The sequence below is a fragment of the Lytechinus pictus genome, chromosome 3, assembly GCF_037042905.1.
Source record: "Lytechinus pictus isolate F3 Inbred chromosome 3, Lp3.0, whole genome shotgun sequence".
Classification (NCBI taxonomy): Eukaryota; Metazoa; Echinodermata; class Echinoidea; order Temnopleuroida; family Toxopneustidae; genus Lytechinus; species Lytechinus pictus.
In genome coordinates, this window is record NC_087247.1 from 41,386,179 (window position 1) to 41,410,694 (window position 24,516).

The 24,516-nt window shown below is 35.7% G+C and overlaps 1 protein-coding gene across 1 annotated transcript; it reads right to left on the reverse strand.

Annotated features, from left to right (window-relative positions):
- Positions 1-473: 473 nt before the first annotated feature.
- Positions 474-24,516, reverse strand: LOC129257219 (mucin-2-like). The gene is made up of 10 exons (XM_054895498.2): positions 23,478-24,516; positions 17,205-17,445; positions 13,012-15,614; positions 12,592-12,707; positions 11,812-11,870; positions 8,169-8,329; positions 7,394-7,568; positions 6,437-6,507; positions 6,163-6,274; positions 474-5,401 (listed from the first exon to the last, which is right to left on the reverse strand). The coding sequence occupies exons 1-10, from the start codon at positions 23,719-23,721 to the stop codon at positions 4,729-4,731; spliced, it is 4,455 nt and encodes a 1,484-aa protein (XP_054751473.2). The 5' UTR covers positions 23,722-24,516; the 3' UTR covers positions 474-4,728.

Consider the following 24,516-nt stretch of genomic DNA (forward strand, 5'->3'; position numbering starts at 1 on the left):
TGCTCAATAATAAACCCCTCCTTGTTGAAAAACAAACAAAAACAGAACCCTTTGAAATACTTAATTGGACAAGTATTCGGTGACGCCTAAGTGTCGAGAGGTCAATGTAAAAAGTAAAAAAAAGATGGTGAAAAGACAAAAAGAAAGGACTTTAATGATCAAATCCACGAGAAATTATCTATCTTGATACAGCAATTTGAAGTATATAGCTAATTCACAGTTTTATGCATCATCTATCTCCAGCAGCGGCGCCAACGGCGATACAGGCGCTCCGTATTGCTTTTCAAGTGATATCAAACGATGACGATGAAACGATGAAAAGAAAGAGAAACGGAAAAATATGGTTATTAAAAAAGAGAGTGGAAGGTCGTGCAATTATATGCAATTAAAAAAAAATCCCGCCCCGTCAACCTTATTACATTTCCCCGATCCATACAGATAATAAACACATATTTATCACATTTTCGTAAATGTTTGTACTGTATAATTATAATTTATTCATTAAAATATCCATGTAATCTCATTTATATATGCAAATTATTGTTGACATAAAAAATATTTAAAAGAGGTTCTCGACCCCTTCTGGGCACTGTTTCATGAGAAATGTCAGCATTGACACCTGACGATTAAAGTCAAATTCTAGATCTTACTCTGGGACATTAGCATTTAATTACAAAAGATTTCCCCCAATTTCATTTCCAGTGGACAGTGATATTGAAATACATTTATCTTAACACAAGCCTTCTTGTTTGGTTACGAATCGTAAAGTCAGAGCGATCGGGCAAGAAATGATTACTTTTCTAAATGTATAGGGCTAACCTCCCTTGTAATTTATACGAGAATCCGAATTAGCTAGATTTGAAGAATCTAAATGCTTATATTTAATGTAATTGAGATTTAAAAATACAGAAACCAACAAAATTGTATCGCAGCGGATCGCTTAATGTTTGGTAGACTGTTAGAAAATGAGGTTTGCATTGCTGACAATTTTCATTAAACCGTGCCCTGGTTATGCACATTTTCAAAGGTAACATCAATATTTGACGATCAGACAAACAATACATATGACATAATATTAACATAGACATGTTATAATCCATCGGGTACTGGGTAGGAAAGATCAGTGATCATCACTTTAAAACCAAAAACGTGAGCATTTTACAAATAACGTAATCTACATTAAAATGAAATCCATGATAGACGAATATATTTGAACAGGGCTTTCTGACAACAATCAGTTTTTTGGTATGCTTGATAAAATGAAACGAATTTATAAAAAACTATAATAAAATTGTAATTACAAAGAATTGGGCCTATATCATACATTAAACAGTATCAATAAAAACAAGTATGATTTTAACAAGTAAATTGGGTTGTAAATGAAAAGAATTGCTTTTTACTCGAGATGGGTGAATATGATTTAAGCATCTATCTACATATAAAATAAGGATTCTTAGCATTAGTGGTAGGTACAGTTAGTTTAGATAAAGTGGTATCATATATTATGTAAGTTTGACAATAATTACCTCAGTATATACAAGTTCTTATGTCTTATATGGATTACCATTAAAAATACATTACAATGTCGGATCATTAGTTTTTCCGCTATTAGAAAACATTTATTTACCTGTAGGCCTATCTAACTTCTCTCATAATAATGAGTAAGAAATCTAGATAAGACAGCAGCAGCAACATATATAATAAAATATATAGGATACGACATAGACATTCAATTGCAATATTATTGCGTGGAATATTGCAGCATCTTCAATGAGTGAGTGTCCAATGTTTAACAGGATTCTGGATGATATTTACGTTGAAAATATGTTAATTTACTGTCACTACTCAGCTTTAATGTAGCGGTCACACTTACTGGACAGATACCTGGGCCCCGTCTTACAAAGAGTTGCGATTGATCCGATCAACCACAACTATGGCAAGCCAGCAACGTCAACATCTAAAATGCATGTTTATTCAAATTATTTTCTGGCCATGATGTACATTCACACATTCATCGTTTTCTTGACAATTCAGTGTGCTTCTCTTTGTTCACAAAGTACATTGTTCAAATTTTCTGAAGAAAAAATTATGACGTTAATGGAATTCCATATAATTGACGTTGATTGGATCAATGTAAGACGGGGCACTTGATACCAGACCGATCAAGAATGTTTTCTTATTTTGAATGACATACCATTGATCGATTTGGAGTAAGTTTCATCAGTGAGACTTGCGACAACACCTACAACTAATTATACATTCTGTAACAATGGCATCGGCAGGGGATCAACTCCACAAAAAGTTATCCTCAACACGCCAAATAAAGCATTTGGCATCATGTAATACTTATATATAACACAATGTTGTAATATATTTGACAGTTAAAGTGACTCGGAACATGCGTCATCAATGACGAGTAGAGTCAATTCTGTTTGAAGTGACTCGGAAATAACGTAATATTAGACTCTTATCGAGTTCATGTAAAATCGTACATCTTTTGACAATAAATATGATTGAACAATATATCTCGACACGGGGTCATTCTTAGTATGGAATGAAATCTACTTACAACATATTCCTTATTCTTTCGAGCAGATTAAACATTGATTGCCTAAATGAACAGTGTATGGGCAAATATCATTTGCATGTACATAATATTTATAGAATTCATGGATGTTTCGCGCTATCGGTAGATTAGAGTGACACTCAGTAGTCTAGTCTATATAGAGCCGTCCCCGGTAAATGTGTCTTTGTTATAGTTATACTATTTTACTGTATATTTTGTCTTAAATTTTGTCTAAATTGGAACATAACGACCATTCATAAAATACATATTGAAAACAACAATGACAAAATAAACCTTGAATTACAGCACCACTGTGGTAGAATGGATTGAACAATACTATGGACGGAATATTTGGTTTGTTTCTGTTTTGATATTCGTCAAATGCTTTTCATCATAAAACCAGGGGATTGTTAGTGACCATACCAGTTCCCTGATCAAAACCTCTCGACTTTCTTGAAACTGACCCCTAAAAAGCACAATGATTGTAGCTGGCAACTGTGACATCGCAAAACCATCATGTACTCACTTAAAATAAACTGTAAATGCAATTTTCTGTCAAGTAAATGACAGCATACTAAAAAGTAACCAGGCCTATTTATCATCCTGAAATAACTTATCAAATTCGTTTGAATTCAAAACCATTCCAGGACTTAGTAGATTAGATTTCAATTGAGATAATAATTGGTTCTTACCACTTAGAATGGCAGTTCAATTCTTATCAGAGCCTTTTTAAACAATTCTAATCTAATCAAATTTTGAATAGAAAGTAATCATTCTCAAGTTGCCATACTTGAGACTGTTTCATGAAGAAGTTGTAGTAATTTTGTCATTCTGGTTACAAACATGGTAACAGGCCTCTGTAGCCAATCAACATCAAGGTTTCCATGGTAGCATACCATATGGCAATCTTATCATGATCCTAAATCCTTTGTGAAACGGGCTTCACATTCTTATCAACCAATGTTAATGTGCAACAAAAGTGGGTCTGTTTCACAAAACACACTTTCAACGCATATATAACCATGGAAACCAGACGTGACTTGATTTCCAATTATGCTTACATGGAACAATTAAGTATTTGCGTTTGATTTCACGCAAATGTCAATTAGAGAATTGATAAAACGGTTTATTCAATCTCTTGTTGGTTGTCTGCTGCAAAAAAGTGTGTTAACAGGCAAATGAGGTATATGAATATGGAGGACGATGGGCAACGGAGTGAAGAAGGGGTAGAAAGAAAAGGGAGAAGAAAAGTGGAACGAAAGAGTAGGGAGGAGGAGGAAGATGGAGAGAGACAAATTTCCATATAATACGAATAAGATATTTGGAAGGTCACTGTTGAATTCTGTCACACTTTCTACAACCTATAATTTCAAATAAGGTTGGTAATAGCTGTTAATATAAAAAAACATGCATGTCAGTTTAAAATGATAAAACACGAGGAAGATCTTAATGAGAACACTTGACGAATATTCATAATACTGTGCATTGGCGACGATGGTGAATTGGGCTGTGCTGCCATCATCACGCTCTAATCCCCTTTAGTCTGTTCTTTCATCCAGGTTTTCCTTTTTCTTTAATTCAATGTTTTCTTTTTACTGTTGTTTGCTTGTTTGTTTACACGGTTCTTGTTAGAAATGTATATATTTTAAGGCAGATCAAACATTATTTTGCTATGTTTGTTTAAAATGGGCAAGTGTAACTCTCATTTCAAATATTAAGTCAAAGTATTTTTTTTAAATCCAAGTTACTATATCATGAATATTGTGATTCGGTGCCGCATGATTATCATTAAATTTTATGACAAAATATGTTAGATTTTGAATATAATTCAGCAAAGAAGAATATTGAAATGAAAGCTTGCTCCTGCAGCATTATTGTCCTTTTTTATGAGAAAAGAGTTAAATGTGATGATAAATGCTTTGGTAATTTTTTTACTTTTACTAAGATCTGTATTACTTTGTTAGTGCGTTAATAAAACAATCATGCAAACAGAATGAATGGTGGTATATTAGTAAAGTATTGAATAAAGATTAAGAAGAAGAAATAAATCTTGCGGATAACATATTCTTTTAGAAATATGTATCGGCTAGATTAGCTGGCAAGCGAGGCAAAGGGGATTCATGAGAATTCTCAACAGAGCTTGGTGATGGCAGCGCGTACCGTCATGCATTCGTCTCACCGAGAAGACCTCGACCACCACCTTTATTGCGCTCGTCGTCATCATCACCATCATCCTTTTTACCATCGGCATCATCAGACTTTCCTCCAACCTGAAAGTCCCAGCGCATTTGAAAGTTGTTGTTTTTGTTACTGTCCGCTGCCTCACTGCCGAAGGTAAAGTTCTCCCACCCGATGCGATCGTCATCTGAAATCACTTGCTGAATGTCGCTGAAACTGACAGACCTTCCTCTGGTACCCAACGGCTTGTTGGATGACATCCGCTGCATCACATCCATCTCATAGTCAGCTGCTGATGCCAGCAGATCAGGGATACTTCCACTTCCATCGAAAAATGGAAAACTCACTCCACCTTCAATGATTTTAGGACGGAAATGTTCCGAATCGGAGTCCGAGTCGGTAAAGTAAAAATTGCTCCCGCTACTCGTGTCAATGTCATCAGGGATAGCGACTAAGTTATGAGGCAATTTGGCACCTTGTTCAGTCCTGAAGGGGAGCTGCGTTTCTCTGTTCAGTGTATAACTCATTCCAGCCACCCCTGAGATTGAGAGTCCATCTGCCGTCTCGTCACCACTGGAGTCGGCATCACGCCTGGCTCTCGATCGACGCGCTCTGTTCTGCCATTTGGCCACCTGAGCAGGGTCTTCTTCTATCACTCTATGAATAGATGGGATAAGATAACACATATTTACAAAATATTTAAATTTTGTAGTAACTTCAAATATACAAATGATTTGACAGCTGTCAGAGAAAGAAAAGGATAAACACCACCGCAGGACAGATGCAATGGATTGGCCTACAGATATAATTTTCACAAAATAGATCTGAAATGTGTCATTAAAATGAACAACTGATTTCTAACATCTACCAGATAAATGGTCTGAAAATAAACAATTGTTTTAATGAATTATCAAAAAGCTTATTGTTATCTTAACTATGATCTGGGCATGGGGGGCGCTCTTGCCAAGCACTCAAAATTTAGACAATGTAATTATGCTTCAGGTTCTCAATAAAAATATAAGCATTATTAATCTAAAACAAAGTGTTTCAAATGCAGCCATCTTCCATACTTTGTCAATCTGTTTAAAAGTAAAGTATGTAACCAATTTCAAGCTGTTTCTTAAAACTGACTGGAAATATTAACGCTAAATTATCAAGTATTTTAATGTTGCATTTAAAAACATAGTTCTATTTTCTTGTTACTACTTTTGAGTGATATGAAAATTGTGTATAATGATATTTTTTTGATAATGTGATCACGTATCTAATCTTTGGTAATTTTTTTCACTCTCTGTCCCTCGCTAAATGATTCTTATCTTTCTTTTGCTGTCTGTTTCTTTTCCCATTTTTATAATCAAGGTTTGCCTTCAACCCGTACAATATGAATTCTGATTGAGGATAAATAGACTATTTCTTACCTTTTCGTATATTTAAGTCTGTGACACCACCAGATGAGAACGATTGCCAGGATGAGGAAAAGAAGGGCCATAATTCCACAGATAGATGCTAAGATTATTACCAGTCTCATTTCTGTAAGAAAAATGGATCGGATAGCAAAATAAGACTTTTAAATTCTTCAACAGCATTCTAGTTCAATCATCTACACAATTTTATACTACAAACAAAATAATGTCACAATAGACATAGATTTACTTCTGCAAGATCATACGACTGAATTTTTTTTTAACTTACGTAAATCAGTTGTTGGAGCAACTGTGGTTATCGCAACCTCGCATCTTCTGCCTTCATAGTTGTTGGTACATCTGCAATGTGAATAACATCATTACAACAATAAAGTAGACTGTAAGGAATAATTATATGCATTTAAACTAAGATCGGGTGAACATTCTGACATAAATTCCAAATGAATTCATCCCTAAATGATATACTCATTGATGAGACGAGCGGCGAACGAACGAACGACATGTGGACAATCTTACGGGATGTGGGTCTTGGGAATGTAGGACAAAGCTTCTTAGAGTTATAACATTTAAATTCAATATCTTTACATGAAGGTGCTTGCTCCTTCCGAATTCTACTGATCAAAATGCATGAGCGAACGCAAATTTTTTTTCCTTGGGGGCAATGAATATAATCATAAAATGTATTAATAAAAACCAAACATATGAAAGCGAGGAGCCAAGCAATTGAGCCATTACGAATGGGATTTTTTTTCCATTTTATAGTTGAAAAGACAGATCTGGTGCATGCCTGATGTAGATTTTTTTTTAATTGCCAAAAGGGTACGTTCTGAACATTTCTAGAAGGGAATGGTTAACTCCCCTCATTCCGTTGCGTACGGCCATTTATTCATGCCAAACTTTAGAGACACGAAATAATTATGCTGATGTTCAAATCGAGTCGAAGTTTTTCACGAGTCTGTTAATAAGTTAATGGATACTGCAACACAAAGCTTAACGATTGGTCGAATTGCTTCACGAACAGCTTGACTAAACAATCCAAATGTTACTCTGTATCATTTTAAGTTGCGTCAGAATGGTGTAATGATCTGTACCGATTATCGTCAGGAAAAGCTAAGGAAACCAAGACTCCCACTTCAAAATTATCCCTTTCTGTGTAACTTTACGAAAACGCTTCACGAGAACATTCCCTTAGATGGAATCTTGTATATGAAGTAAGAGGACTCACGTGCATGTTGCAATGGTCTCTCCATCATCAGGTGGGATACAGGTCCCTCCATTGAGACAATAGGCCGAGTTTCTATCACATGTTAACCAACATTGATTGTCATTAGGATCTACATAGCAGTATGCACCCGATGGACATGGAAGAATAAAACATGCGTCTACTGTCTGGAAATAACCTGTCAAAAGAAAAAAGCCCATCATGACTATACCATATTTATACCTATAAATGGTTAGTCATGGCAATATATCATGCATAACAACGTTTTGATTCTTCTTTGTTTTTGTTTTTTGTTTGAGTTGGGGTTATTAGAATGAAAAATAAAATAATAGCAAAATGGGCTGCTAACAAGATTTGAAATCTCATTGACCGTAACAAACTCCCTTTAACTCCGTTTAACTTATTGGTGGTGGTGGTGGTGAGGAACCAATACGACTTTGCGACATCTATCTTTTTTTCAATGCGGGTATTGTTGCACCGCTTCATCTCTCTCCACTTCAATACATTTTTTCTTCTTTCACCTTCTTTTCATTTTATTTTTTTGCTTGAATAACTTCATAGAGGGTGACAACCCCCCGTCCTGTCACCATCCCCATAAGCGAGGTCCATTCAAGCAGATCAAGCATTTGATTTGGGTTCATATATTTTGTTTATGTCAACTCTGTTTCAAAACGAAGTAGCCATGATATTCCCCGGTGAAATCTTATCAAGGGTAAAAGTCCAATACTGGAATTCAAAAAAATATATATAGCCCTTAAAAATATTGACATTTCCTTACCATTTTCATCGATGGAAGCGACGTTGTCGACGGAAAAGTTTCCCAGCCTGCCGCCAGACTCATCGACCGCGTTGTAAAGTGTACCGACGACATTGTTCTTCAAATCGTCATCCAGAGAAGATGTAAACTCTAACCTTACCTCAGGAATGACGCTTCCTTTCCTACAATATGAAAATAACAAAGAGGATATACATATTCACATTTCCTTGTTTATCATAATACAATACACATTAAACTGATATGCACTCAACAATTAATCGCATGATTACTTGATTTTATTTGGGCATGAATGCTGAAGTAGATATTGAAAGAAACATTTTAACCCTTTACAGAAGACGTAATGCGAACGTGGGTGATTATGTAATAAAAAGCTCTTCGCAAGCGGGGGGGGGGGGGGGGGGAGGAGACTTACGATAGGTAATTTGACTAGAATATAAAATATTTGATAAATTAATGAGTACTTTTATTCAGAGTAATATATCACAAAACATTCCATCAAAGAAATCACGGAATGCCGCAAGAAGAAACAATGTTTGTCTAGCAATCAAGTTATGATGATGATGAATCAAGTATAATTTGGAAACTTTGGTCGGTATTTCTTTATTTTTTAGTGTTTCTGCTTTGCCACAGAATCACTAACTCAATTGATTAAACAAACATTGTGCGAGTATAACACCCGAAAAAAAGGATTTTATGCAGGGGAGGCGTGAGAGTATAGGGGTTCGGGGTGGGGGGGGGGTAACAATATTAAGGTGGCGCCATTTAAGGTGACGCCATTTTCTCAAATGTGGTTACAAATTGACACTCGAGTCTTTCTTCTTTCTCTCCTTTTACCCTCTTGCATCATACTACCGTGAAAAATATAATAGAGGCAATCGCTTCCTACCCCTGTACCGGTATTATAGTAGATAAATACATTCGACAGAAATGCTATAATGTCAAACTAAATATAATTTCAGTGTGGCAGCGAGGTAAGAGTTCCCATATCATATCCAAGAGACATAAGAGACCTTAACTACACTAGAGGGATTCATGGGTGTCGATCCCGGGGGGGGGGGGGGATAAATGAATAAATTATGCCTTTTACCACACGTCTGGCCCTCTGAAAATTAGACTCATTACGCAAATGACCCCTTTCCCAACTAAAAAAACTCCATCACAGAGAACAAAAGTTCGGTCAGTCGTTTCTTCGAAAAAAAAATTCACGCGTCTTACACCCCCCCTCCCCCGAAAAAAATATCTGCGTACAGCCCTATGATGGTCATTCCCCCAACAATGAACACCGATCGACACCCATGAGAGGGAACTCCATAGAGCTATATACTAATAAACTAGTAATATCTCTCGACGGGGATCTCTCTTTTTAAAAAGGAAAGGGTCCACGATGCTGATGGTCAACGAGACTTATTTGTCAAATGTATTTTCTGTTATCGAGATGTTTGTCTACGTCAATTGAAGACTTCCAGTTAAGGCATATTTAATGTAAACTAAATGTAATCTATAAGTTGACGATAACAACAATGAGAAAAAAATATTAGTAAAATAGGCCTCTTGCATGACCCTCAGCCTCGTGGGAATACCCCCCAGTATATCCGGGACATTTTATGAAATTTATTTCAATGATAAATCCGTTGTGATGACTTGAAAACCCCTTAAATAACAAGTGGAACGCCTCTGGCAGTTTCGCCTGCAGTACACGATTTTATATAGCAGCAGTGCTGACTTTGAAAACAGCTATTGAATAATTATTCACAAAAGAAAACATTATGATAAGTCCATTGACTCAAAATGGCCTTTGACCATGACCATGTGACCTCAGACGTGTGCAAAAAATCATTCATGCTTGATGGACGAGATCAACAAACTTTCTAAGTTATGATGCATATTCAACACATACCCCTAACACGGCCAAAGCTCATTGACCTTGAATTACCTTTGACCTTGGTCATGTGACCTGAAATGCGCACAGGATATTTAGGGATATATATTTGCTCTAATGTCCAAGTTTCATGAACTAGATTCCTCAAATTTGAAAGTTATGACAATTCCACAAACACCCCAACATGGCCAAAGTTCATTGACCCTAAGTGACATCTGACCTTAGGCATGTCATGCATGTGGCCTGAAACTCAGGCAGGATGTTCAATACTTGATAACCATTATGTCTAAGTTTCATTAACTAGGTCCAGATACTTTTTAAGTTATGACGAAATTCAAAAACTAAACCTTGGTTAAGATTTCGATATTGATTCCCCCAACATGGTCTAAGTTCATTGACCATGACCTTTGACCTTAATCATGTGACCTGAAACTCAGGCGAGATGTTCAGTAATACTTGATTATCCGTATGTCCAAGTTTCATGATCTAGGTCTATATACTTTCTAAGTTATGATGATATTGCAAAAACTTAACCTTGGTTACGATTTCAATGTTGACGACGCCGACACCGCCGTCAGAAAAGCGGCGTCTATAGTCTCGCTCTGCTATGCAGGCGAGACAAAAATGGGGATGCATGTTAGCATACTGTACTGTTTTTTTTTATTCAATTGAAGGCATGCATACAAAACAATTAAAGACGTAGGAGCGTGTAAAGCCGTACAATATGTTGGAAAATATATTATGTAGCTGTGAGATATTAGAATGAATGTTTGCAACAAGGGCCTCCATTTAACAGGCAGGTATGGTGTTTGATTCAATATCCTTGTCATCCATTCTAAAAAAAAAAAAAAAAAAAAAAAGCAGAAAGGGTTGGAAAAAGACGAGAATTGAGAGCGTTTTCTACCCTCTTTAAAACGTTGTCATTCCTTTAAGGAGTGATTTACCCGCCCCCTCCTTTCATTTTTTTTAGAGTGATGGTAACATTTCGGAGCATACGGATTTGTCTAAACATGAAAGTGGATGAAATGAGAATTATCGACCACAAATGCTGAAAAAATACTCGATGGAGTTGTTTGCATGATACCTTTTCTACGGTTGAATCTCCTGCACACCCATCATGCCCATAGAAATGTTTATGTATTTGTAGTTTTCCGTAGCTCTTTCTTGGTATCCATTTTTTAAAATAGATGTACAAAATCTTGTTTAATTGTCGTACTTATTCCTTGCATCAATTGACAACATACAGACTGCATAAACAAGTGCGATGGAGCGTTGTGAAAGTAAAGCCGTGTCTTGCACAGTTACGTAACTTCTTTTTGGAATTCAATGATTTCACAACAAAACCCCCTTAGCATGTATGGTTAACAGAAGGTAACATGTTTTGATTCAACGTCCTTGCCACCACTCCACTTTTACTTTTTTTCGCTTTAATCACCTGCAAAGTCACTTGCTAATGCAATGTTCACGATTGCATAAAATACAGTTACGAAACGTATTCACATTTAAAATATTTATCATCCGTATCAACCGCGAGCATTACCCCCTTCAAAGTCCAGATTATGTCCCTCAAAATGTGCGGAGAAGCTAGGGTATTAGTAAATTACTGTCTCAATGCCCGAATGTGAGATCAAACTATCAAGAGTGTAAGCGTTTGAAAAATATATTAACACCATTTTAAATTAACTATTTTGAATGTTAGGGGAAGAATTTAGGGAGGCATCAACCCATCTCCTGTTGTCTACAAACATATCTCCATGTACTTACAAAAATCTTGTGACGCCAGCACTCCTGAAATTGTTGGTTGAACTGTAGACTTGTTCCAACTGCAGAAAATAAAATGAAATGGATATAGATTTGCTTGTTCAAACATATGGTTATACGGGGTGGTTATAGAACGGGTACATAACCATCTAGACATTGGTCACGGCCAAGGTGATTACTTGACTGGTTTAAAGAACAACAAAACGCTGAATCACAAAGCCTTTGAGTTTGAAATTCTGAAACTTGCCCGTCGTTCGGAAGATTGCGATACATTCATAAATTCACTTCATATCGAAGATAAGTTACTATTGCTTGTATTTCCCTTTTGACAGTATTTCACTCGCTATCATATAGACGGATATGTAGGTTAATATGACCGTGTCTAAATAGTATAAAGGAAAGTACGAACATTTGCTTGAAACAAGATTGTGTAGGATAACTAATTCTTGTAAATCAAGTAACGTTCGCGATTCCTATCCAAATTATTAATGATTTTCTGGCGCGGATCCAGGGGAGTGGGAGGGGAATGTGCGGTCGCATCCCACAAAATTTCAACCCCAAGTAAAAAAGAACCTTCATTTGTATGTGATGATTTTTTTTTTCTTGTCAATTTTTTTTAACGTAACGTACCCCCTTCTCCCGACCCCCCAAAAATATCTTATATATTTCAAGAAGGTGTATTTATACGAATAACTGACAATAGGTCACGAATGGATTAAAAATCAAATGCCCGAAAATGAAAAGTGTCAATTTTTTTTTCATTATGACAAACACATTACTTACAGTTGAAACGACTTCTGCTTCAAGGTTGGTGTATTTTCGAGATGAAGGTTGAGTCAATGCACTGGTAAAATCTATTCCAGTAATTCTAAAGCGAACGTATACCTCATTGTTGTTTTCTGTTACAAAGAGAAAACAAGAAGCAACTAATTGAGCACTATGGTTGAATTTATTGAGTTCAGGAAATAGAGCAGAGTTTTATGATATATACCATCAACAGAAGTCCCCCAAAATATTACTTTTCATATCACACACAACAAAATAAAATTAATATCTGCTGAATATATTTTCGTTTAGTTGAAAATGAAATAAAAATCGCGAAATGAAGATAAACTGTAAATGATGAACTACTGCGTCTGTTACAGTTCAAAGAACCCCTATGAAAAAGAAAAACATTGTAAATTTAGATACCATATGACTTACCAACTATCGGTGATTGAGACGTGGTAGTTGCACCGGGGATGGTAGATCTCTGCAAATCAACAGTGCTACCTGTGGTCGTGACTGCATCTTGAGTAGTCACTGGGTCTGTTGGCTGGTCAACCGTTGTAGTTGCAGATGTCACCGCATTTCCAGTTGTTAACATGATCGTAGTAGTATCAGCTGTATTTTGTTGAGTTGTTGGGAGTGTTGCGGTGGTCTGTATTGTAGTTTGTTGAGTGGTTTCGGGTGCTGTTGCTGGTGTTCCTGATGTCGTCATCATTGTCAACATTGAAAGTGTAGTGACAATCGTTGTCTTGCTTGTTGACACTGACGTCGAAGGAATTAAACTCGAATCTGAGGTCATGGTTTCTGTTGAATTTGTAGTTAACATTGAATCAGAGGAGGATGCATTTGTGGATGTTATCTCAGCTGTCGTTGGACTTGATGTCGAAGCGCTTTCAGATGTTGACAGATTCAACATTATAGTTGTACTAGCTTCTGTCACAGTTTCTGTAACGTTTGTCACAATGGGCATGCTATTGGTAGGTGCAAATGAGTCATTTGTTACAGATGATGATGTAGTCAATGAAACATTTGTAAATGGCTCTGTTGTATTTGCTGCTGTAATCGGTAATGTTTCTTTTGAATTGGTGCTTGTTTCTGTTACCGTTTCCGTTACGTTTTGCATCGTGGTCATTGACTGATTTCCACTCGTTGTTACAAATGGATCATTTGTGACAGTCAGAACTGTTATATCCGGAGTTGGCGACATTGATGTTGTATTAATCGGTAACGTTGTTGTCATATTTTCATCAGTCGTTTCATTTCCTGAGGTTATAGCTATTGTTGTGGACGTCACATTTGCATCTGTTCCGTTATTAATGGCTGTTGTACTATTAGAAAAATCTGTGGTCATTTGAGTTGTTTGATCAGTAGTGGGAGTCATGATAGTTGTCGATAGGACAGGCTCTTGAGTTGTAGTCATGTTATCAATTGGTACTGTTACATTGACTGTGGAAAAGTAAGAAGACGTTGTGACATTATCGGGATTTAATGTCGAAGTATCATTCTTACTATAAGACGAGGTCGTAACACTTCCAGGATTCAATGTCGAAGTTACATTATCAGGATTTAATGTCGTGGTTACATTCCCGGGATTTAATGTCGTAGTAACATTCTTGGGATTTGATGTAGTTGTATTATCGGGATTTAATGTCGTAGAGATATTTTGGGGTTTTGATGTCGTAGTTACATTCTCTGGATTTGATGTCGCAGTTGCATTATCTGGATTTAATGTAGTTACATTCTCAGGATTTGATGTCGTAGATATATTTTGGGGTTTTGATGTCGTAGTTACATTCTCTGGATTTGATGTCGCAGTTGCATTATCTGGATTTAATGTCGAAGTAACATTCTCGGGATCTGATGTAGTGATATTACCAGAATATAATGTCGTAGAAACATTCTCGGGATTTGATGTCGTAGGTAAAGTATCGGGATTCAACGTTGTAGTAACATTATCAAGATTTAATGTCGTAGTAAAATTTTCGGGATTTATTGTCGTGATTAAATTATCGGGATTTGATGTAGTTACATTCTCTGGATTTGATGACGTAGTTGCATTATCTGGATTTAATGTCGAAGTAACATTCTCGGGATCTGATGTAGTGATATTACCAGAATATAATGTCGTAGAAACATTCTCGGGATTTGATGTCGTAGGTAAAGTATCGGGATTCAACGTTGTAGTAACATTATCAAGATTTAATGTCGTAGTAAAATTTTCGGGATTTATTGTCGTGATGAAATTATCGGGATGTGATGTAGTTACATTCTCTGGATTTGATGTCGTAGTTGCATTATCTGGATTTAATGTCGAAGTAACATTCTCGGGATCTGATGTAGTGATATTACCAGAATATAATGTCGTAGAAACATTCTCGGGATTTGATATCGTAGGTAAAGTATCGGGATTCAACGTTGTTGTAACATTATCAAGATTTAATGTCGTAGTAACATTCTCAGGATTCAATGTCGTAGTAAAAGTTGGTTCTTTAGTCGTAACATTCAATCCTGATGAGTTACTGGATACGTTGGTTGTATTAACCGTTGTATAACGAGTCGATTCAGTTATATTTACGATATCCGCAGTGGTGATGTCCACAGTGGAGGTGGCTGACGTGGTATTATCCATGACATCAGTTGATAACTGAGTAGTTGTTACACTAGTAGTAACATTGCTTAATACTGTTGAACCATTAAAAGAAACAGTTGTTGCGCTAACATATTCGGTCACATCATTTGTGGTAGTATTAGATGGAGGGGAGGTAGTGCTATTGTCAGTGACCGGGGCTATAGTGGTAAGAGATAGATTTGTTGTCACGTTAGACCCATCCGTTAATGGTGACATCGTTGATATCGTAGTAGCGTTCTGGAACAATATAGTAGAGTTAGCAGTACTGTTTGTCGTAGGAATTGGTTCCGTAGATGTGTTGTTTTCGTTAGGATTACCCCTCCCAGACGGTGTTGTCGGGACTGAAGGAAACAAAACTTCAGATGTTATGTTCGTCCAAAAGAGGTTGACAGACTTTACTATGGTGGCACTGTATAGGAACGAGAGCGATAATTGATGATAACAATATATGACAATGATGATAAAGGGGTGCTACATAGTGGTCATTATCTAAATGTATAAGATTATTACATTTGTGATGCTCCACAATTCTTTTTTATGGAAGCGTTCATTTTGCTTAATGTGTGTATTTATTGAAATTATTACATTCATGATGTTCTAATATTAAGCTCTAGTGGCTACTCCAAAAATGTAAGTGTTATATATATATATGTATATATATATATATATACACACACACATATATATATATATATATATATATATACATTGCATGGGTGCAATAATTGACTTCAACGACTTTAATTTAGCCTTACTGAAGTTGTAACCTTTTTTTGTGTATATATATTCCGCAAATTTGTTTGTACATTATGGCCACTTGTTTCTCTTGTACTTCAGATACCTGATGAAGGCCAAATTATGGCTGAAAACTTGTAATTAAACTTGATGAGCTGAATCCCGGCTACGTCTCACCGCTTATTCTCGCTGTATTTATAGCATCCTCTCAAGTATATATATATCTATATATATATGTATATATATATGTATATATATATATATATATATATGTGTATATATATATATATATATATATATATATATATATATATATATATATATATATATATATATATAAGTAATCACAAAAGTAATCACAATTTTATATATAAAATTATATATATATATATAATTTTCATAATTCTGTCTACTACAAGCCAGTGTCCGTGCATGACCTAATTATTACATATATATAGAATAATGTATATTTTTAACTGGTCATGCCATCTTTGTCTCGAAGTCAGTAAAATTATGAGAGGGATAACCGTGAATCAAGAAAATCATCATCTACTGAAATTATCCATACGCATATTCCATTATTACCATAGTGTTACCATAAAAAAGACTCGTTTATGAAAGATTTTGGATTACTATTTCAGTATCAATGCCATTCTGTTTTGAGACAGCAAAGGTATTTTTTAACCAAAAGATATGGGCACTGGACTAGTTATCAATGTACATATAATTGTATAAAGATTAGTGCCTGGTATGCTATTTTCTCGAAAAGTAAAGGGTGACGTTCTGTTAATCATAAACAAAGTTCATGCTCATTTTGAACGCCGCCCATATGTTGATCTTCATTGGGCGTCTCGCCCAGTACAATCTTATCCATTCCGTTGACGTAAAGTATACACTCCGATAATAGAAACCATTCACACTATATGCGTAAAATGGAAAGACAATCAATTGAAAACAAGGACAAATTTCTTTAAATAGACCGGAAATATAAACTAGTTAATTTTCTGAAGACACAAATAGGATTTAATGGAATGTTGATTTGAGAAAGTTTAAATAAAAACAGGTGTCTGCGTGAAGTCTGGTCCTTTGACGTAAAGAATTTCCATGAAATAGCACACAAAATAAATTAGGCCAGTGACCTATTAAAATTATAAAGGTTTGTCATCTAAAGATCTACATTAGATATCCTCATGGAATTCAATATTACCTCAAGGTTTTTGGCTGGAGAAAAAAAATGAATTATTTATTATGAAATGTCACTTACACGAATATGAAGTTCGTGGTGTCATCTTTCTTCAACGGCTTCCAAGCAAATGATACCCAAAACTTTGGATCGTTATTGGTATGCGTGACGGCCGAGTTCTCTACACCGGAACAGTCGAGTCCTTTCTGTCCCGCAGGTATCCTTACAAATCTCCCGATAGGTCTGTCACCTCCAACATGACGAGCTTGAATCATGAATCCTTTAAAGAAATCTCTAATTGGTTGGTTTCCCATCAAGGCCACTGTATAGAAAGATTAAAGACACAGACAAAAATGATCAGAAATATATGCTCTAAACATAACTATTGTTGTGGTGAGCAAAACAAAAAAATCTTGTTGGGTTGTGATTTGGAAACATTGTACATGTATACTATTTTGTAAAATTTGCCAGCGAGCCCTCAAATCGACTGTTCTTTAACTGCTTATTAATTTTGAATGCCATAACTTAAATCGGCCAGTGTACAAACTATATATATACAAGTGGAGCGCATCTGGCAGCCCCACTTGCATTACGCAATTCAATATAGCAGCAGTGCTGACTTTGAAAAATACTATAAAATAATTCATAAAAACACCATTCACATAATGATACAATATTACGTTCATTGACCCAAAATGACATTTGACCTTGATCATGTGACCTTAGACTTGTCAGTGATACTTGATTACCCTATGTCCACTACTCATGAACTATATCCATAAACTTTGAAAGTTATTACAGCAATTTAATAATTACCTCCAACTCGGCAAAAGTTCATTGACCTTAATGACCTTTGACCTTGGTAATGTGACCTGAAACTCGCGCAGAATGTTCAGTGATACTTGATTACTCTTATTTCCAAGTTTTATGAACTAGAGTTGAATTACCATAACTCTGAAATTGTATTGGTCTAGTAACTAGACCAATACAATTTCAGAGTTATGATGGTAATTCAACAAATACCCCCAAAACGGCCAAAGTTCATTGACCTTAAATGACCTTTGACCTTGATCATTTGACCTTGTACTCACACAAGATGTTCAGTGATACTTGATTACTCTTATGTCAAAGTTTTATGAATCAGATCTATAGACAATCAAAGTTATGATGGTAATTCAACAAACACCCCCAACTTGGCCAAAGTTCATTGACCTTAAATGACTTTTGACCTAGGTCATGTGACCTGAAAATCGCACAGGATGTTCAGTGATACTTGATTATTCTAATGTACAAGTTTTATGAATCAGATCCATAAACTTTCAAAGTTATGGTAATTCAACAAATACCCCCAACTTGGCCAAAGCTCATTGACCCTAAATGACCTTAGTCATGTGACTTGAAACTCAGGCAGGATGTTTAGTAATATTTGATTACCCTTATGGCCAAGTTTCATGAACTAGGTCTATATAATTTTTAAGTTTTGCTGTCATTTAAAAAAATAACCTGAAGTTAAGATTTGATGTTGACGCCGCCGCCATCGGAAAAGTTGCGCCTATAGTCCTACTCTGTTATGCAGGTGAGACAATATACATGTATATATATATATATATATATATTTTTTTTTTTTTTTTTGGGGGGGGTGTTGTAAAATTGGGGGGGGGGGTGTAGGGTAGCAGCCTCAAGGATCCCCATCAGTAAATCAGAGCATAAACATGCGTCAAAAGAAATCTGATCACGAGAAAGCGCCGAGGTATATTTTGCCAATGTAACAAACATTGACTCGTGATTTTGTTCGGATATGATGAGGATGATGGTGACTGTATGTATATCTGTTTCGATTTAAATTGAAAGCACATACTCGATTAATCAAAATCGATTAAATGAAATTAAGAATTTCTGGCAGATACTTCAAATTTGGTGAATCGATATTGAAATAAATTTTTTTTTTTTAGTATTCAAAGAATTTTTGGTCCGTGATTTTATCTGAAGTTGTGTTTACAGTGGGAGTTGGTCGAGATTTGTCCGGTTTCTCTATAAAAGAAGGAAGTTTGCCCCAAAAAATTGATAAGATTCCACAACGAAACGTAATGCACCTCATTGTTTATTCGCTCCAAAAAAAACTGACACATTCTGAAGAAAACAATACGTGAAATGCATCGAAACCCTCATCTTGCAATACAACCTTTTTCTTCAAATACTTAATTAAGATATTTCGAAAATAAATTGAAATTCGATCTTGCATAGATTATTTAACGGTTCTAGTTGTCCTGATTAAATTCCTTAAAACGTGTCACCAAAACAATCATTTCAAAAATGTGTTCGTGTTAAAAAGCTCGCTTTTACTGCATTTTATTTCTATTCAATTCAATTCAATTTCAATTTATTTCATTCAAAATTAAAAACAATTACAAGGTAAAAATATATACAATAAAATAGAATGTGGAGACAGCTTGGAAGAACATTGCAGTCTTATGAAATGCTGTCACCAATAATACAAACAATTAAAGCCAAGTAATATACAAAAACAAATGAAAAGAGAGCATATTTCAAATGAATAACAAGATACATATAAAATAAATTTGGCGATTAAGAAAACCTTACAAACCTTAAACAGACATAACAAAAGACACATAAAATGATATTTCTGTCAATAATATTCCCTGTATGTAATTGCATTCTATATCAATAATAACGATGATGTGATAAAAAATGAAGAAGCCTATGAACATTTATTTTTCAAGTGCAAAAAAATAAGAGATCTGTGGAAAAACTGTGGTGTTCTTGTAAACTTAATTGATGTTAAAAATATGAACTGGGAGGGAATTCACATTGGTATAAAGATATCTAATGTAGGGAAGGAACAGTTGGTTAATCATTTAATATTGTTAATTAAATGCATGATCTTTGTTTACAGTAGGAATAAATGTCTCAAGAACTAAAACAACAAATTATAGAAAATGAACATGAGGGGAAAAAACAGCTGAAGAGAGGGGCACTTTTAGTGCACCATCACAGAAAATAGGAAATTTTCACCAATAGAGGTGGCGAGGCAGGCACGGATATCATGGATTGATGATATAGTACAGGAGGCTGTGTACTTCCGAGGGTGTGTGTGTGTGGGGGGGGGGGGGGCTGTGCGGGTGTTGGGGTGATGTTCGGTGTGTGTGGGTGTGTGTCCGATTGTGTTTTGTTTGTGCTTGTGCTTTAGATGACGGGGGGAGGGGGGAGGGGGAGGGGTGTTTTGAAGACAAATTAAACTTCTCTCATACCTTCAGTTAAATTATGTTGCATGTTCACTATGTTTAAACGATTATCAATGATATATTTCTTTTTATATGAAAAATAAGAATGTTTTGTTGATTGTACTATAATATATGCTTTTTGATTTTGGAGAGAAATAAAATATTACTTTAAAAAATCTATAAAAAATGTAAATGATCGGAGGGGCTGCCCCTGATTCAAGCAGGCAAATGGTTTCTAGATTTCATTTTCATTTTCACAATAAGAGCAGTATAAAGTATTATAATTGGTATATCGCATATACATAAAAAGAGGAATTGCGAGCTATAAATTTGTTTGATTCATTTCTAATAGTTATGATTTTGGAATCCTAGATACGGAGCTATCTAATTTGTTTGTAAAAAAGAAAACGACATCGAAGGTAATAATTATTGTTTTATTAAGAGGCTGAAATCTACGATATAAACGATTTCGAACAAAAAAAAACGCCACCGATCGAGTACAAGCAATTGACATTTGAAAGAACAATTGTTATTTTTTCGTTTGGTAATTCTACTCGAACGTCTAAGACAAATGAAAAAAAAATGTTAAAGAAAAATCACATAATAAAACAGGTCCAATAGGACCGATATGAAATTCCATGGCAATTGTATTGCAGAATATAATACATCAATTCCATTAAAATAAATACTTTTCTGATCTATTTTTGGGGAAAAAGTTCCAGTCCGAGATTCCATGAATATACGTCAGTGTTCTAATAGAGGACCATTTCTCACAATTATCTGATCAGGACAATATATTTTATTCCAAAGTATTCAAGAAAGAAATGGTTACCCAGCAAATATGAATCCAGTCTTCCAATTTGTATAAGGTTATGTAGTGAGGCTTTGTAAATAAAATGTAAGCTTACATGTTCCAGTTTTGTTTAAATTCCTCTATGCGCATATACTCATCATAACTCTTTTTTTTCAATGATTGTATTGCAAGAAGATAAATTTTAATTTTTGATTATGTTGAAATACAACCAAAACGGTACCTAACCATGCTGCCAACATCGCCCCAGCCAATTCTGAATTGCCTACTGTCATAAATGTGTGCAAACAAATTTTTTTTGATCCTTCAAAAACTAAAAAAAAAAAAAAAAAACTGAGAGCGACAAGTTTGTTTTGGAGTTCTCTGTTTACTCGTGGTGGCTGCTCTGACTGTGAATGTCAACTTTGAACAAGGCGGCACACCCTCGGTAAATATCAATTCATTATTTCATAGTTCCAATGATTAGTGAACGGGATGGTTAGAAGTGGCTAATTTCAAAGTGTCACGCCACATATGCAAAAACAAAAGCTTTCTCCCTTTTTTTTCTAAATGGCCCCATGCGAGCAGCTAATATAATATACTAATAATGTCGAAAATCTCGGTATAGTAAGGAGGTCCCATTCGAAATTTATTAAATGTTTAGAGAAAGACAACATTTCACCATGCACTCTTCCGGGCATTGGTGTGTGCCTGTAATCCGAGCGTACACGGGAGAGGGTTCGAATTTATGCTAAGGTTCGAGTCCTGGTCACGCCTTTGCGGGAAGGTGACGTGATATCGGAACCAATAATCACAACTGATTGATACACGTCTGTAAGAACTCATACAGTTTCCAAGTTAACGGTCTCAATTTGCTGGTAAATTTGAAAAATGGCCCACAAAACATCACACTGATGACGTCGAAAGCCAAAATACAAACTAGAAATACATTGCACAATGGGAATACCCATTGTTATTTATTCAACTGGGAAATACGGAAGCAATTCATATTCTGAGGGACAAAAACCCCTAACTGGTGCAGAAATAATGAAGTATGTTTTACGACCGTTCACACATTGGATATGTGATGTGAGTTTTAAAGAGCTAGAGCACATTACAATACAAATCAAATCTAAGATAGATTGCTCCAATCATAACAAAATAATGTCAAAATACAATACAATCAAAGTTGAACACAAACATTTTCGCCATAATTTTATGTAAGAAAAATACCCTACACTTATTTTCATTTTCCACTTCACAGAAAATTTAACACCTATTGATTTCGATAACTCTGTACTTAAAGTCACAGCTGCATTATATCAGTAAGATCGTTGTTATAATATACACGATAGTACTGCCTCTGTGTCTCATCAGTACAATAATTGTCATTTATCACGAATCCATTTTAACAAATGTTGTTGGATAGTGTTGGATGGACTATGAATACAGATAGAAATAAATTGTTCATAACATAATTATGACTAAACTAAAGAATTTGGAGAATTGAAAAAGTAGAAAATTAGGCCATAAAGGTAAAAAAAATGAATCTCAACAGAGGAGGCTTGATGTGAAAGCAGCTGTACAAATTAGATGAACTGCAAATACAATAGAGTTGTGTGGGTGTGTAGCTGAGTTTTGTCAGACGTGTATCAATCAGATATGATTATTTATGTCTGGGACCGACATTTAACGTCACCGTCCGATATACGTGACCAAGGCTCGAACCTCGGACCTCTGCATCAACTTGCAACTTCCCCACATAGCTTGGATTACACCCACATTAACAGATTGCAGACCTTCTATTAAATACATGAGGGTTTTAAACACGGATGTTGTATGGTGAAATCAATCAAAACACACTTTAAATACACTCGTCTTAATTTTATTCAAGTTGGGGATCTGCAATCAAACAATCTTAGCTTTTCAGTAGATGGCACCACTTGACGTCTTTGTCAACCATTCTATCAATAAGTGTTCTTGTATTCTTTGTTTTAGTGATTGTATATTGTAAAATGATGTCACTCTGTCTTTGTGAATGTGGAATATGAATAAATCAAATCAAATCATATACAAAAATATTTGGTCTTTAGCAAGTAAATAAGTCACACCTACCAACAAGAGTAACCAAAGAAAAAAAAACTACTTATTAAATAGTTCAACTTGTTCAACCGAACCAATATTTTTTTAGAATGTTAACCATCGGTAAGCCCTTCATTGGGGGATAAGCTTGAACTTGGATTACCCGGGTTGGATTACCGGTTGAGAACGGATAGGCTTATAACTTTCCAATAACTGGAGCAATGTCATAAAGAATATTACCATGAACGGTAGTAGCATCGTCATCCTCTTCGTCTGTCATCACAACAGTTGTCATGGTGATACCAAGTCCATTCTGGTTAACCTGAGGTGTTGCCATCATATGGACAGGCATCATATTTCCACACGCTTCTACAGGTGCGCCACCAGGAAAGCCGTTGGTCGACATCACAAGGAGTATCAGACCTACAATCGTAGCCACCCATCGCACAGGAGGGGCTGATAATATAAAGGTCCGTTTCACCATCTCTGGCGAAAGAAATGCCTTCTCCCGACGTCATCGACTACGATTTCCTCGATGAAAAATTCCAAGAAGTCAGATCTGACGGTGACAGAGCCTTTCCGAATCGAAAGCATCCCGGTAGCTTTGGAGCGTACTTCCCGTCAGACTGCTTATTCTGGGCGAGAGATATTATCATTCATTGTATGAGTACCACCAATCGAGTGTACGCGATCTTATTCACACAAATCACTATTATGTCATGCGGCATTGTTACACGACATTCCAAAGAAAGTCCGTTCTGTGTATTGTACTCATTAGAACAGTGTCACTGATGTCCTGAGGTTAACTACAAAATGAATCCCTTCATCTCTTAGATGGCAATAGTCAGCAATATTTCTACCACAACAGAAATGCGCTTATGCATACAGAAACCTGTGCCAAACAATAGGTAAAGTTTTCAGTACGTCAATATGAGACCGATGAAATGTTAACACAAAATTTTGCCCACGAAACCTGATTTCGCTTCGTTTGTACTTCAATAGACAGGGGCGTATGCTCTATTCATACAGCCTGTGTCACAAACCGACTTAAAAGGGTGGGGTACCTGCTATCCTCAATAGAACCTATTCAATTCTGGCAACGAACCGAGGTCCACGCGTTGCATGACTCAACATCCGTGGAGGTGAGAGTTGAAGTAAAGATTTTGCTTTTAACACTGCCGCCTGTTACACTACCGATTCAAATGGCGTATTATTCCGAGCTCTTATATCGATCACCTATGCCACCATACACATAGATTCGAGTATACAAATAGAAACA